The 14,716-nt window shown below is 36.3% G+C and overlaps 1 protein-coding gene across 1 annotated transcript; it reads right to left on the reverse strand.

Annotated features, from left to right (window-relative positions):
- Nucleotides 1–4,732: 4,732 nt before the first annotated feature.
- LOC103435453 (inositol transporter 1) lies at nucleotides 4,733–11,774 on the reverse strand. Its single transcript, XM_008373852.4, has 6 exons — nucleotides 11,030–11,774; nucleotides 9,516–9,586; nucleotides 8,817–9,152; nucleotides 7,109–7,216; nucleotides 6,149–6,334; nucleotides 4,733–5,483 (listed from the first exon to the last, which is right to left on the reverse strand). The coding sequence occupies exons 1-6, from the start codon at nucleotides 11,172–11,174 to the stop codon at nucleotides 4,830–4,832; spliced, it is 1,500 nt and encodes a 499-aa protein (XP_008372074.3). The 5' UTR covers nucleotides 11,175–11,774; the 3' UTR covers nucleotides 4,733–4,829.
- Between the last annotated feature and the right edge of the window lie 2,942 nt (nucleotides 11,775–14,716).

The raw sequence follows: 14,716 nt of genomic DNA on the forward strand, positions 1-14,716 counted from the left end.
CACTTATTACATATTTGCCCCTTCATTTATTACATAATTACATTTGAGTCCCTCGAATATTTATATGAGATCTAAATACGGAAGCTCTAAATATGGTACAAACATACTATAATACCAACACGAGAATTGACATTAAACAATGAACTAACAAGGATTCTATAAAACATTCTACTTTGAAAGGATATTCCTGTCATTTCACAACTCCAATAACATAAGATGTAAAATCCACTAATGTGATCCACGCCAGAATAGAAAAATGAGAAAAATGAGAAAATGGAGATGGTAGGTCTTCGTTGTGCAGTGTGCACCAAACTTTTGTCACATAATATAACATTTCTTTTCGGCGGATAATTGTCATATCGCACAGCTAAGCGTAGCTCAACTAACACAAATATTATTTATTTGTTTTGTTGCTTTCCAAATTACACACTCATATATATAACGCTATCTCCAATGGCGGGAATCAAGATCCGTCTAAAAACTCTTCTGCTGTAATAATTGATACTTACGGTATTATAATTAAATGAATTAATAAATTAATTATATAAATTTAAAGTTAATAAATTAGTGGAGAGATATGTGTAGTCCATTCGATATATAAATATAATATAACATTATTTAAAAAATAATAATTTATTACAAGACTATAATTTTACACGAAATTATATTTAATTTTTTCAGTCAGAGATGACATAAATAAGTTCTCTCTTGTGCGCAGGCACTAAAAAGAAAGTTCAAATTAAAAATAAAAACATAATGCCCTCAACTGTACAGGTGGCGTACATAAATTGGACCAAATTGTTCACCAGCATAGCAATCATGCGGTGGCTACGCAGGCAAGTAGGGTGCTGTGGGCCCTCCTAATCCTACCTGTTTGTTCGTATTGATTCTGTTCACCGGAAATGCTGACTCGAGCATCCCGCGTAATTATTAATGATTGCGACAGGCAACGTGGGTTGTTCGCCTGTTCTTGTCTTTATTATATCACCCACCGAATGGTGCATGAACGCGTGGCATGTCGTGTAACACGCAATGCATGCATGATCATACGACGTGTACATACCTGCACGTTGTTATTCACCCATCTTTTGTTCGTGTTGAATTAATTTTTAACGTTTGTTAGCGTTGAATTAAGATTTAACAGTGAGTGAGTGACTATGTTTTTTTTGCTCCCGAATGGCGCATGATCACATGACATGTCGTTTAACACGGAATGTATGTATGACCATACAACGTATATGTATATACCTGTATGTTGTCATCATTTCTCTAAAATGTAAAGGTGAGTGACTATGATTTTCTCGAATCAAGAAATATATAGAAGATTAAGTTGTGTGTGTATATATCTATATATATCATGCATACATGATGCATCATGCATGTTATGTGGGTCATGACATATAATTTGGGTTGTGGGACCCACTGAGCCACCAAGCTAATAGTAGTGCATACAAGTCATAAGGTTCGGCTGGTGGCTTATAAGATGAGATTTAGATTTGGAATTTGTGATTGATTGATAATTAATTTAAATCTTATACATATTTTTTTTGTTGTAAGTTGGATATACGGGTGAGCAATCGAATATGCTCAAGCAACCATATAATATTGTTTCCTAAGATGATTTAACAATGATTACCATAACGTTAGGATTGATTTAGTGCCTCAGACTAGATTGAATATCTTGTAAAATTAAAGGTATATCATAGTAAGAAAATGAAAGTAGAGACGAAGTTCTTTACCAGAGTACTGGAGGTAGGTGCTAGTTGAGTTCGTCGATCTATTGCCAAATTATGCTTTAAGATCATGAGGTGGTTGGAGAAGTGATGTGCTTATATGTTGTGTCCAGATAAAAGGAATATGTTTTCCGGTACCACGATTTTGAGAGTTTTCATCTTTCACACGATCTTGCAACACTAGATGTACTGTATACTATGAACTATCGGCCTCTTTGCGGGAATATTTTTAAAGGACCACACGTGAAGAGAAGTTCCACATCAAGAAAAATAGACAAGCACGTAAATTTAGTACTTGGCTTACAAACACAATATTCAGGCACAAACAAAACTTGCTTAGATATCGTGTTAAAGTTTCTAAGAGATGGGCCAAATGGTTCAACACCGATATTGTGCAAACCATGTGTGCCCACAAGGAGTGAGTTTTATTCTAAAAGATCACGGGTAGGAATAAAAACTATTTGTATATAAGTAGTAATTTATTCTGTCAAATTTTCGATGTGGATTATCTAAAATTTGGGTAGGTTAATAAAAAAAATTCATCTCCAACTAAGGGAAATGTTATCCCCTTTATTGGTACCCATTCTAACATTTCTCTTCATTAAGACCACATGAAATGTTGATTACACAATTTTAGTGTTGAACTAATATTATCGATATGTCTGAAATATTGCCGAAATCTGTCAATTTTAATTGAAATTGAAGAATTTCTCCTATTTTCATATCTTTCTTTGATTTTTCATATATTTTTACGGATGTATTAACTGTATCAAACATAAAAGAACCAAAGAAAAAATCATCAGAGAATCCAGATTCTGAGATCTTGTATTAAATTTCCTTTTTTGTATGCAGCATATGAGGGAAGGGCCGGCTCACCAAATGAACAGTAAAAGCTAGAGCTGGTAGCATAAACAATATATGATGCATTGGCATCCCAAGATTTTAGCCAAGTGGGAGATGAATTAAAAATTAATAAAAACATAATGATTGATTGGCTGACAAACAATATCTAAATTAATTAGTGTATTATATATATATTATATAATAGTGTAAACTAAAAGATTTATAATTCAAATGGAGCAAAAGACAAGTTGACGATGGCTTGGAACATGGGATATAGATACCGGATCCCAAGGACCAATTAGTCCTAATTTATAAACCTTGTAGACGAGAGGGACGACCAAATGATGAAGGATATTTGGATGTAAAATGCCATTGACAATTCAAGCCAAAAGCTCGCTTACGTTATGCATACTACTTAGGCTGCTGAAAGTTTAGCCGTCACTTCTGTTAATATTTAATTATATTTGGACATATATTTAATTTGTATTTACAATTTTAATTATCTGAATATGTGTCATAATATTAATGGGTATTAGCATGAGTGGTTGTTGAACTTTCAGTAACCAAGTAGTACTCATATATTATAGCAAGAGTTTGAACTCCTTGTCTCCAAGGGGTGGGAAACAAAATAATTCTAAAGTTTGGGTCGAGAACTTTGGAATTTTCGGTTTGGGGGTGGGAATTTGTGATTGGCATCCATCCCGAACGAATAAGATTGCAAGTGGACCGAGTGACCCATCCACAGAAATTCGCGTTATTGCACCTCAATTTGCCTTGTTTTGATCAAGATTTCTCCTGAGCAAATGGTAAGGATCCTCATGATCAGGCCCATCGGACCGTTCAAATTTTATCCAACGGTTACAATTATTATAATTTTAGAGGGACCCCCTGTTTGTAACGTTGGATAAAATTTAAACGGCCCGATGGATCTGATCATGAAGATCCTCACCATTTGCTTAGGTGAGGATCCTGATCCTTGAATAAAAATCACTTCTAGTCACTTCTAGTCTTTTTTTGTTTTAATTTTATAACTAGAATGTTCCTAATTTTATTATTATTATTATTATTATTATTATTATTTTTTATAATTAGACTTGTCAAAAGAGAGAGCAGCCGGGAGAGAGATAATTGAATGTTAGAGCATCTCTAACGGCCTCATTTAACTGATTGTTTAGCAATTTTACATGTTGAGAACTACTGATAGTTTCAAATAGTTATTTTTTTATAAATAATAAAAAGTGAATAACTGGTGGCAAACCACAATTATCCATCCATTTTATGGCTGAGAAGACTCATAGAGACACCAGCAAAGGGTTTCGAACCCAAAACCTTCAATTTTTAGTTGGGAACTTTAACGAAAAAAACTCTTGTTAGTGTTTACTTTAACGAAAAACCATATTTTTACACAAAAAATCAATCCTTGTATTATTCACTTTACCCTTTATTTTGTCATTTTCGTTAAAACTCAAAGTTTTCAAGCCCTTTTCATTAGTTTTCTCTTTTTAGTTTGACAATCTGTCATTTACGACTGGACCACTAGCCCCGGTTAATTTTCAAACAGTAGTTCGATTAAAATTGAAATAGGTTGACTTTGAACTTCTTACTTCAGTTCCTCGAGAGTTTATGGTTGGTGGAAAAATGTTACATCAAATAATACAAACAATAAAATGATACTGGGTCCAAAATTGAAGAAATTTTTCAGTATATCGAAAACGCGTCCTGATGCATCAAATCTCATAAAGTGGATCATTTATTTATTTTTTAAATATCCAACAATTTGTATTATGACACTCAGTGTACCGGACAATATTCTCGAGATATTTAAAATCTCTCCACAACTAGGCACAACTCTACTTAAAGACTAGTCCAAACAACTTAAGACTTGACCAATGTAGGACTAGAAATACATTTCAACTCAAACTACTTAAAACTACAGCATTTATGACTGAACTTGCTAATAGTAAATCTTAGTTTGTTAGAACCAGAACTTGATAGGGATACAGTCCCTCATCAATCTCTGTTGGTTTTTGGAACCCCCAGAAGTTCCAGTTGTACCAACACTCCACAATTTTCGACCTCGGTTGTCAACGAAAACGGAAAGAAAGAAAAAAGACAGCAAGGTAGCGATCTTCATGCAAAATATTGAGAACACGAGAGGATGTAAACATATAGATTGAGCAAAGAAACATGACACAAAGTTGGTCTTGTACAACATTCTTGGCAGTTCTATCAAAATACGAAAAATGTTGGTACCTAAGACTCATCTCCTTGCTCAAGAAGGCTCTGAGTGTTGCAACCACTGCTGCCCCAAGCTCTCTCCTTCCATATCCTTTCCACTTCCTCAAATGTCAAGCCCTTTGTCTCCGGAAGGTACACGATCACAAAAATAAACGCAATGACGGCCACAACCGCAAGGATCAAGAAAGTTGCACCAGTTCCCACAGATTCAGCGACCGAAAGGAATGTTTGGGCCACAATCAAATTTGATACCCAATTAACAGTAGCTGACATGCCCCCACATATCCCTCTATATGCTTCGGGATATATCTCCGAGTTCACGGTCCATGGCACAGGTCCCATCCCCGGTGCAAAGAAAGCAATGTATAGGGCTAAACCTATAACTGCTATATACCCATAGATTACACTTGTAGAACCAGACGACTGAAAGAAAAAAGCACCCGAGAGGATGACAAGTGATACAATAACACCACTTAAGCTCGAGAGGGCCAGCTTCTTTCGGCCAAAATGGTCAATAAGATAAATCCCAAGAACTGTTCCGGCAGCGTTCATGGCGGCCACAATTAGAGACAGTAAAATAGCTAACTGGTTGGATTGGATGCCAGCCATCTGTACGATTGTTGGGCTGTAGTACATGACCGTGTTGATACCCGTGAATTGCTGAAATGCCTGAAAAAGCACAAATTTGTAACATATGAGATTATACACTTTATTGTCTTGATTTTGTTGCATGAATTCATGCGATGAAACAATGCCAAGGATTACAACACAAAAGTATGCATAACCAGCAGAAGCAGTTAATTTCAAATTTAGGGAAATTGAGTTTAAAACAATCCCAACTAGCTCATTTATGTCAAGATAAAATTTAACTTTAAGCAGACTATCTTGTAAAATTGGCACATTGAAAAGTCGACAGAAAGTGATACTATCTCCAACAGGGAGACAGTTAGAAATGCTGCAGCTGTCACACATCCCTACTAGAAATTCAACACCAAATAATCCAAAAAACCTAAGGATGCTACGTGGTTTGTCCACCATCATGAGCTTAATGGACACAAAAATTGGGAGATCAGAAGATAGAGGCAAATGAAATTAAATACTCTACTTACTGAACCCTGCCTCATTCCTTGCTCTCTTTAGGTGATGAGTTGCCACTTTACTCTAACCAGATTGAAACAAATTACTAGTATACGTACATCTTAAATGCAATGGAAATCTGCCAACTTAAACTAGCAACATATAGTGAAAAATTAGTGTTCCACGGAACCCTAGAAACAAGAAGGATATCCTAGTTTGATAACGTGAAAGTATTTCAACCAAACACTTAGTCCTACCTGAAGTCCAGCACCAGCCACAAACGCAAGTCTAATTTCTTTTGATCTGAAAACATTTAAGTAGCTAACACTCTTCTTCTTACGTTGCTCTTCCTCTGCTTGAGAAGAAAGGTAATCTATTTCGTCCTCTAGGCGCGCCACATCATATATTTTGGACATCACATCAACGGCTTTATCTTTATCATCCTGCAAATTAAGACCTAGATTTGTTATGATGAAGAAAGAAACACATGGAGAAAATAGAGCATAAAAATGCTTTTAGCTTTATAAATCCAAGTTCCATCCTGCTTCCGGACAGCTTCACAACAAGCTGGCCTCACACAGTTTTTTTCACAAATTTTCCTTTACCAGGCTTTTTTCACAAATTTATTGTCTGTAGTCAACTATTCACTAATTTTTGTCTGTGGAAACTCAATACCCTGTCAATTTAAGCTAGACTAGTGAAGACGTTGATCATATTCAAAAAAATTCATGGCTGAAAATCGTACGGAAAACTAATTCAAAACAGTAGCAAAAATCCTACTTTCTTCATCTTTCACGTTTTTTGATTTTAAATTTTTATACTTTTAAGTTCTTAGTGGGTGTTGTTGTTGGCACCCCACAATAATCATCGTGCACTCCTCGTAAGTGTATTTTTCTTTCTACGTATAGAAAGTTTGGAGTGCACAATGAGTTTTTTGGAGTGCCAATAATAGCACCTTCTTAATTATATTGACGAGTTAATGTAACAAGTTGAGCATGATCAACAATTCTCCAGCTTGAGAAGGATTGTTCAATCATGAAGCATGGTAATTAGGATGCTAAGAAAAGTTGATTTCCGAGTTTGTAATCGAATGGCATTTGGTGAAGATATAGTGTTCTATAGCGATTAATGTACTGTGAATAAGTATATATAGAAATAGGAATATCGTTAATGTCTCTACACTCTCCCTAATCTTTTAATGAATGGAATGATACTACCTTCAGAAAAAGCCATCTGGGAGACTCTGGCAGAAACAGCATAAGAGTGAACTGAATGACAGCTGGAACAGCTGATACTCCAAGCATCCATCGCCATGTCCCAGGGACCTGCATTTTGGCACAAACATGTTAAACAAAATATGAGAAGGTGTGACATATCATACCACAGAAGCTACACATACTAAACTAACCCATGCACCAATGCCAAAAATACTAGGGTAAACAAATGAACTATGATAAGAAAATTTTATAAGGCAGTGATCAAACTCCCCAAGCACATGGCATAAACTAAATTAATGTCATTCAGGTTATCAACTAAAAATAAACTTTAAAAATTTCAGGGTTGTTCATACTTATGTTACTTTTACTCGTTCAGATAATGAACAGTTTATACAAATACCACAGGAAGCGAAGAAAAGCCAAGTAAATAACTTTCGTTCATGCAGAGAGTAGAATTTAATAAATTCTTTTTAAACCTTCAACATTTCAACAAGGATAGATCATTTTCTTTCTTTAAAAATGGCTTATTTTTTGAAGTAAAAAGATGAAAATAACATTCCATCTTTTTCTTATTTCCAGACAAAGAAAATGAGTTGAACTACACTAGAGGGAAAAAAAAAACTGTTGCTACTAACTATAAGTGAAGAAAAATAAACTGCTCAGACATGCAGTTCCTTGATCAGATACGCTACACTAAGTACTAGCATGCTTTCAACAATGAGAGCACCATGCATTATCTAACTTAGGCAGGAAAGAACAGACGAGATTCCTTCAGTAAAGTTTCTCAGCCCCAAACGCTTATTTTGATGCTGCCCCTTCAAAACGGAAAAAGTGGAAACCCTTGATGCCAGCAACATCAGCAACATAACGGTAATAAGATTTACATAACACAATTTCTCCTGCAATAACTTGTGTATTAAAGGCAAGTACAATTAACCCAAAAGCTTGTTATATGAGGAGACAAAAAAAAGCAGTTTGAAACTCTACTACGGTTAAGGGTTTAAAGAAAAATTATACAGAAAATGAATGATGGAAGAGATTCATACCCTCAACATCTCATGATATAAAATCAGATACTCTTTCAAGTACATCTTCACTGTCCTGTCAGTCAGTCATTTTAATAGGGAAAAATCTCATTTCCATTTCAGATTCTAGAAATGCAGGAGCCTACTTTGACCAAGTGACTGAGACCAACATACATAATCACCACCCATTTCAAACAATATATTCCAATTCCTCTAAAGTCAACTTCTTTACTTGTTTAGTTATTATTTTCGTCTCTTTTTTATGGGAAAAAAAGTTCTTCAGTTGTCTATCCTCTTGCACAATTGGGCATGTTGACTAAAATTATGAAAATACCTTGAATAATAAATTTTATAATCTTCAAACATTGCCAGAAACATTCGCAACAACAATAACTGCAAGATAAAAAAAGTTGCTTTTCTAAATATGAGTGATGCAATCAGCCACATCCCAGGTACTTAAATAATGAAGTGATAAAATAAAATGAAACAAAATGGCTCACTGAACACAGCCAGTTGGTAACCACACCTCCCCACATGTTGTAACTAAAAACAAACACACTTCCCTGAAAAACTATTTGAAATAATACTGTGATAAAACATAAATGTTTAGCAAAAAATAAACAAGTGATTCAATAAGCAGAAAAGAATGATGAAAGCACATGAATAAGTAAGATTAGTCTAACCTCTGTAAAACCAAGATTTACGAGGTAGGAAAGAAATTGTCCTCCAGTTATCATAAGAACATTCGTGCTCACTAGTCCTCCCCTTATTTCTGATGGTGATGCTTCTGCAATATAAACAGGAGCAGTAACAGATGCCACACCAACACCGAGGCCAACCAGTAGTCGCCCCAGTATAAGAACATATGGATCTGGAGCAGCAGCCATGACAACAGCCCCAATAGCAAAGACAACATCAGCAAGAAGAGTAGCCTTCTTACGTCCATAAGAATCGTTAATCCAACCCCCAGCAGCAGCTCCAATAATAGCACCAACCAAGGCCATGCTTACAATTGTTTCCTGTCAACTTAAAGAATCAGAGAGTTGCAAAACAGAAAATGCTCACATAAGCACACTTTTCTTTTGTTTGCTTATGTAAGGAAATTAACATTAAAAATCAGGTGGCACGGGAGCCATTGCCTCTAAAAGAATTTCACCACAATCATGAATCATCCCAAAAATCCAGGTGGGAGACCCCACCATTAGAAATTTAGAATATGGACATCAAGCTACTTCTCAATCTCCATTCTGATCCCTGCTCAACCATATAGGAAAAAGAAAAGGTTCTTCCCTTTCCAAAACTCTTTTTGCTGATGACAAAAATCAAAATAATGCAATATCTCCACCCCAAGAGCTTTATCAGAACACTAAAGTTATTTGTACCTGAAGGAAACTACTGTCCTTGACAACCTCAAAATCGTCTTTGATATACAGAAGGGCCCCTGAAATCACACCTGAAACCAATATCCGCAAATATGGTGACAATTCAGAGGAAAAAGAAACCGGAAGCAAGACCTGTATAATTTAAAAGTAAGCAGGACAGCCTCTAAACCTTGTCTATATTAGGATCAAACTTCTTATGATTCTGAAAGAAGGCAACATTCTTGCGTGCAAGGGAAGGCGTGACATAAAATTTAAACCTTGATATTCCATATACAAATAATGGTTAATTATATTGTTCAGCCTCAAAATATGGGTGAGATTCCAATTTGGTCCTTGACTTGCAAAACGTTGAAACATAGCAAAATTTACACTCCATCAGGTCAACAGTTTCTACCTACATAGAAGTGTTGGTCTCAAATTTATGTAGATGTGAATGCCAAACTGTGTGCCACGTGGACAAGTTGAAGATAAAAATACATATGAGAAGTGAATACTCCTAAGCCAGTGGTTTGCCTTGCCCATTAAAAATTGTTGTATAAAGGGGTGTACAATGCTCCTCTCATAAAAACTGGCAAGGTGAACACTAACTGAGGGATGAGAATGAGAGGGGTGGTGTATACACCTGTTGTATGCAAGAACTTCGACTTAGACAAGGCATGCTAAATTTGAAAGAAAAGAAGAAATGCTACGCAACAGAAATTTATTTGAGCTCATCTCAATAATAAAATACTCCAAAACTTAGTGCTTTGGCATTGAAAATAAATCAACTGTCCCTTGACAAAATATTATTCAGCTTGATTCACATTTTACTGCTTGACTAATACTTGACAAATAAAAATCTCCTGATAGTGATAGCCAAAATGTTCAAAAGCTGCATTATTTCAGTTAATCATAATATATAACAACTGCCAGAGCACTACTAGTTTAATAACCAAGGCATGAGAAGCCGGAAGCCCACTGCTGCGTCTGGCTTTGCCACCAAATTCAGCTAATGTATTGGGACGAAAAGAAAACTCAACAAGATTTTTGTCCAATTTCCTCATAAACCGATAAACCGGTTAATTTGGGGAGAAATATGGACATAACTTTGCTTCCACATTCATATAAAAAACCAACAAGAAAAATTTTCAGCCCAAAATTTGCTCTTTATGGCCAACCCAAAATGTGAAAATTTAATTAGAAACCTTGTAATACATCTGCAATGCTTTTTTTATCTTGAAATAAAAAGCAACAGCAACATGAACCACAAATTATGCTCTTCCCCTGTGCCAATGCGATCAAATGATTCAAACCCAACCTTTTTCCTTTCTAACTTTTTCACTAATTACTGCAGCGGCGGAAAGCAATCATGCCTACCGATTCTCTTTCCCATAACAACTAACTATCAAACCTACTACCGCTATCACTCAAATACTTTTTCACTAATTACACGTACAGTGTATACATACATATACAGGTGTGTGTGTGTGTGTATGAGGAATAATTAAAGGTAAGAATTGGGTGAAAAATAGTACCGGTGTCGTAGCCAAAGAGGAGCCCGCCAATCCCAGCCACCACAGTCAGACCCAGAATGTATGGATTCTTGAAGTAAAACATTTTCCTCTCCGGATGCAAATCCAAATATCCAGAGCTCCCTGGCATCGACGAATCCAGCGTCATCTCCTTCCCCCTCTCTTTCTCTCTCTCTCTCCCTCACTGAGCTGCCACTGGCCAGATCAAACCGGAGCCAAACGACGACACCCACGAATTCGAATGAGAAAATTCAAGCAAAAAAGATCGAGAATTTCCTTCCACTGTTAGGAAACGATTCGAGAATTCGATTCTCCAGCGCTGTAATGCAAAAGCTCGTGGCTAGATTTTCCCGAGAAAAAAGAGGGAAAGATTTTCCCGAGAAAATTTAGGCGGTGTGCTGTCGATGCCAAGTAAGAAAGTTTAAAGACGGGATAACGCTGGCAATTTTGGAAACGGAAATTTCCGGCGGCGGACAAGCGTTCTATACTATCAGCCGGCTGTGCATCACGGACCAATAGGATAAGAGAGTTTATTGGAAAAGCTGGAGGCTTAAGCTTACGTGTACTAGTGGATGATACAGATTTAGAAATTGCTCATGTGATATAATCCCATTTATAATATAAAAACCAAATTGGAGAAAGATAATGCCATTTTTCTGGGTTTGGTGAATGGCATGGCCTCCCTTTTTTGTTTTCTAGGCCTTCATTTGGCAATTATTGAGGATGCTCTTATCCGAATATTGTAGATAGTGCTAGAGGTTAGTCATTCTTGGAGCACTCTCGAGGAGAGGTTTTTCGGTTTTTCGGAAACACGGTCTACCAAATGAAACAATTAGTAAAAATTTAGAAATTTAACTAATTATATTATTATATTTAGCATAATAGACCATATTCCCGACGTACATAAGAGCAATTCCACCGGGGACCAAATGTCCCAGCCTTCAGTCCAAAAACCAAGCCAGACCTCTGTCAATCAAGTCCACCCCAACAAACTGACTGGTACCCAGCCCGAGCTGGGCAAGAGCCCAGCCCAAAAGAGACTGAGATAGAAGCCGGGGAAGAAGCCTGGCGCGTGCACTTCACGCAGCCGTTTGGCGAGTGCCCGACAAGCTTTCAGACGCCGGGGCCCGCGTGCAGGCGTTGTCAGTCCCCCCCTCCCCGAGTTGCGACGTGGCTACCTCTCTGCCGTTGGATTTCCAACGGCTAGTTTTCTAGACCGTTGGATTTCCAACGGTAAAAAATTTTTAAATTTTACTTTTAAACTAGACCGTCGGATCAAAGATCAACGGTCCACGTTTTTTTCACAAAAAGTAAATTAAAAAAAAAAAAAAGGGCCCAACGGTCAGAAATATGACCGTTGGCCACGTGGCAACTCCCTAGCTCTTGGATTTGAATATTTTTCAAATCCAACGGTCCAGATTAATTAACTATATTAAAATTCATTAAAAATTATTAAAAAATACAGAAAAATTATTAAAAAAATACAGAAAATTTTAAAAAAATTACAGAAAATTTTGAAAAATGTTAATTTTTTTTCCTATAAATACCTAACCCTCATCTTCTACCTTTACACCACATTCCAATATTTTCTACACTTTCTATACTATCTACATTTCAATATTTTCTACACTTTAAGAGAAAAAAATGTCTTCGTGGAAGCTCATTGAAGATGTTACGTTGTGTGAATGTTGGGTTCACACTACTCATGATCCGATTACGGGTAATGAGATGGATAAGCGAGAGATGTGGAGTAAAATTACGAAAGCGTTTTGTGATGTACCTCGTTTTTCCCTTTTTCTATCGAGGTTTGCAACACGTCTTGGTTTGGCTATCTGACCCACGACTTCCATGACACGGCGGGAATGTGAGGCCTTCTGCCTTCTATGGTGATCATCCTCATCCTCTTCCATGAAGAAAACCTCATCTCCACCTCCACCTTCCTCGAGATTGGCCAATTCTGCCTGTTGTGCCAACAACCTTTGTTGTTGCTCTTGCAACTGCTTATACACCCTTCTTGAAGAAGACATTGTAATAAGAACTCAAGATTTGAAAATGATGAACAAGGATTCTGAGCTAAAAAGAAGGATTGAGCTTGGTGTGAGGATGGATGTAGGGATGTAGGGTTTATATGGACAAAAAAAGAAAGGATGAGGTTATGGACAATGCCACGTGGCACTACGTGATTTGTTGAAAATCTTATCGAAATCTTGGCTAAATTATTGTAAACCGGAAGTGACACGTGGCGTGTCAGGATTGGTCGAGAATATTATCGAAAATCTATCCACAAAATAGTACGTTCGGATAATGACACGTGGCATGACGTGATTGGTTGAAAATCTTATCGAAATCTTGGCTAAATTATTGTACCATGGAAGTGACACGTGGCGTGTCGGGATTGGTTGAAAATAATATCGGAAATCTATTCACAAAATAGTACGTTCAGATAATGACACGTGGCGTGACGAGATTGGTTAAAAATCCTATCCGAAATTAAAACTATTTTATTTTTTTATTCTTTATTTTAAATGGGTTAAAAATCTTATCTGAAATAAACTTAAAAAAAAAACACACCAAATAAATGCGCTGGGTGCCAGCGCATTTTTTTAGGGGTAGAGATGCCTTGGCCTATTACTGTTCACTCCAGTCTATTACTGTTCATTTGAGTGGATAAATGCGCTGGGTGCTGGCGCAAAGTCCACAGGGTGGATTTGCTCTAAAAGTTTACTCATTCTTGAGTGCACTATACTTGCTTTTGGTCCCTATTTTAGGCCTTGAATGTAGTGTCTCAAGGGTGGTTTGGGGATTTGAATAAATATTGTAAGCTGTCTAGCCCCCGGTGCTTGGCCTTTTGCTACTCATAACATAAGTGAAAAGGTATCGTGTTGCTTCCTAGCAGCAAAAAATTACCTTTTTATTTGCATTTTTTCACATTTTTTTCTTGTAAAAAATGCGTCTAAAGCAAGCACAGGCACAAGACAGCAAGCGCATCCTTGTCGGTGCTTCTATGCTTTACCATCAATCGGGGGAAGCAAAAGAATCCAGAAACTCCACTTTGAAACGAATATGTAATTTACCTTTAGTGCATTAGAGATTTTTTAGTGTCACGAAATAGTACATTAAATGTCATTAAACAAATAAACGGATATTAAAATATATAACTTTCTTTTACTTATAAAATTACACATAGTGTACTTTGGCACATTGAAAACTCACTTAAGAGTGCGGCCTCTCGTACATTTGCATGCCCTTGTCATTTACGAGCTTGAATTGATCCCTATAAGTGGGTATTATAATAGAAGGGCAATTTAGACATTTTCCAATAAAAATAATATTGATAAAGCAATTTCATATAAAATAGATCATTTTTTTAGCAAACAATATTATTTATACTAAGAGAGAGAGAGTTAAACCTCACAATAGACTAATAATAATGTAGTTCACGCTCGTCTTTTGCGAGAATTAAACTTAAGACGTTTTACTTACAAATAAAGAAGAATACTACTACACCGTAATACTAAATGACAAACAAATTATTTTAACAATAGTAAAAAAAAATATTTAAAATTAATTAATTACTACAAACTCAACGTCTACAAAATTCGAATTTAAAGCTCTTAGTTACAAGAAGAAGAAAAAATCGTACCGTAGACTTACAAAAAAATGGTATCATAAATCCTTCAATCACATTCA

Source organism: Malus domestica, chromosome 04 (assembly GCF_042453785.1).
Source record: "Malus domestica chromosome 04, GDT2T_hap1".
In the NCBI taxonomy this organism is placed as follows: Eukaryota; Viridiplantae; Streptophyta; class Magnoliopsida; order Rosales; family Rosaceae; genus Malus; species Malus domestica.

Coding starts and splice junctions, on each gene's coding strand:
- LOC103435453 (XM_008373852.4), bottom strand. CDS start 11,174: ATGACGCTGGATTCGTCGATGCCAGGGAGCTCTGGATATTTGGATTTG. Junction 7,217..8,816: donor TAAATCTTGGTTTTACAGAG/GTTAGACTAATC, acceptor GCCAAAATGCAG/GTCCCTGGGACATGGCGATG. Junction 6,335..7,108: donor CCAGATGGCTTTTTCTGAAG/GTAGTATCATTC, acceptor CTTAATTTGCAG/GATGATAAAGATAAAGCCGT.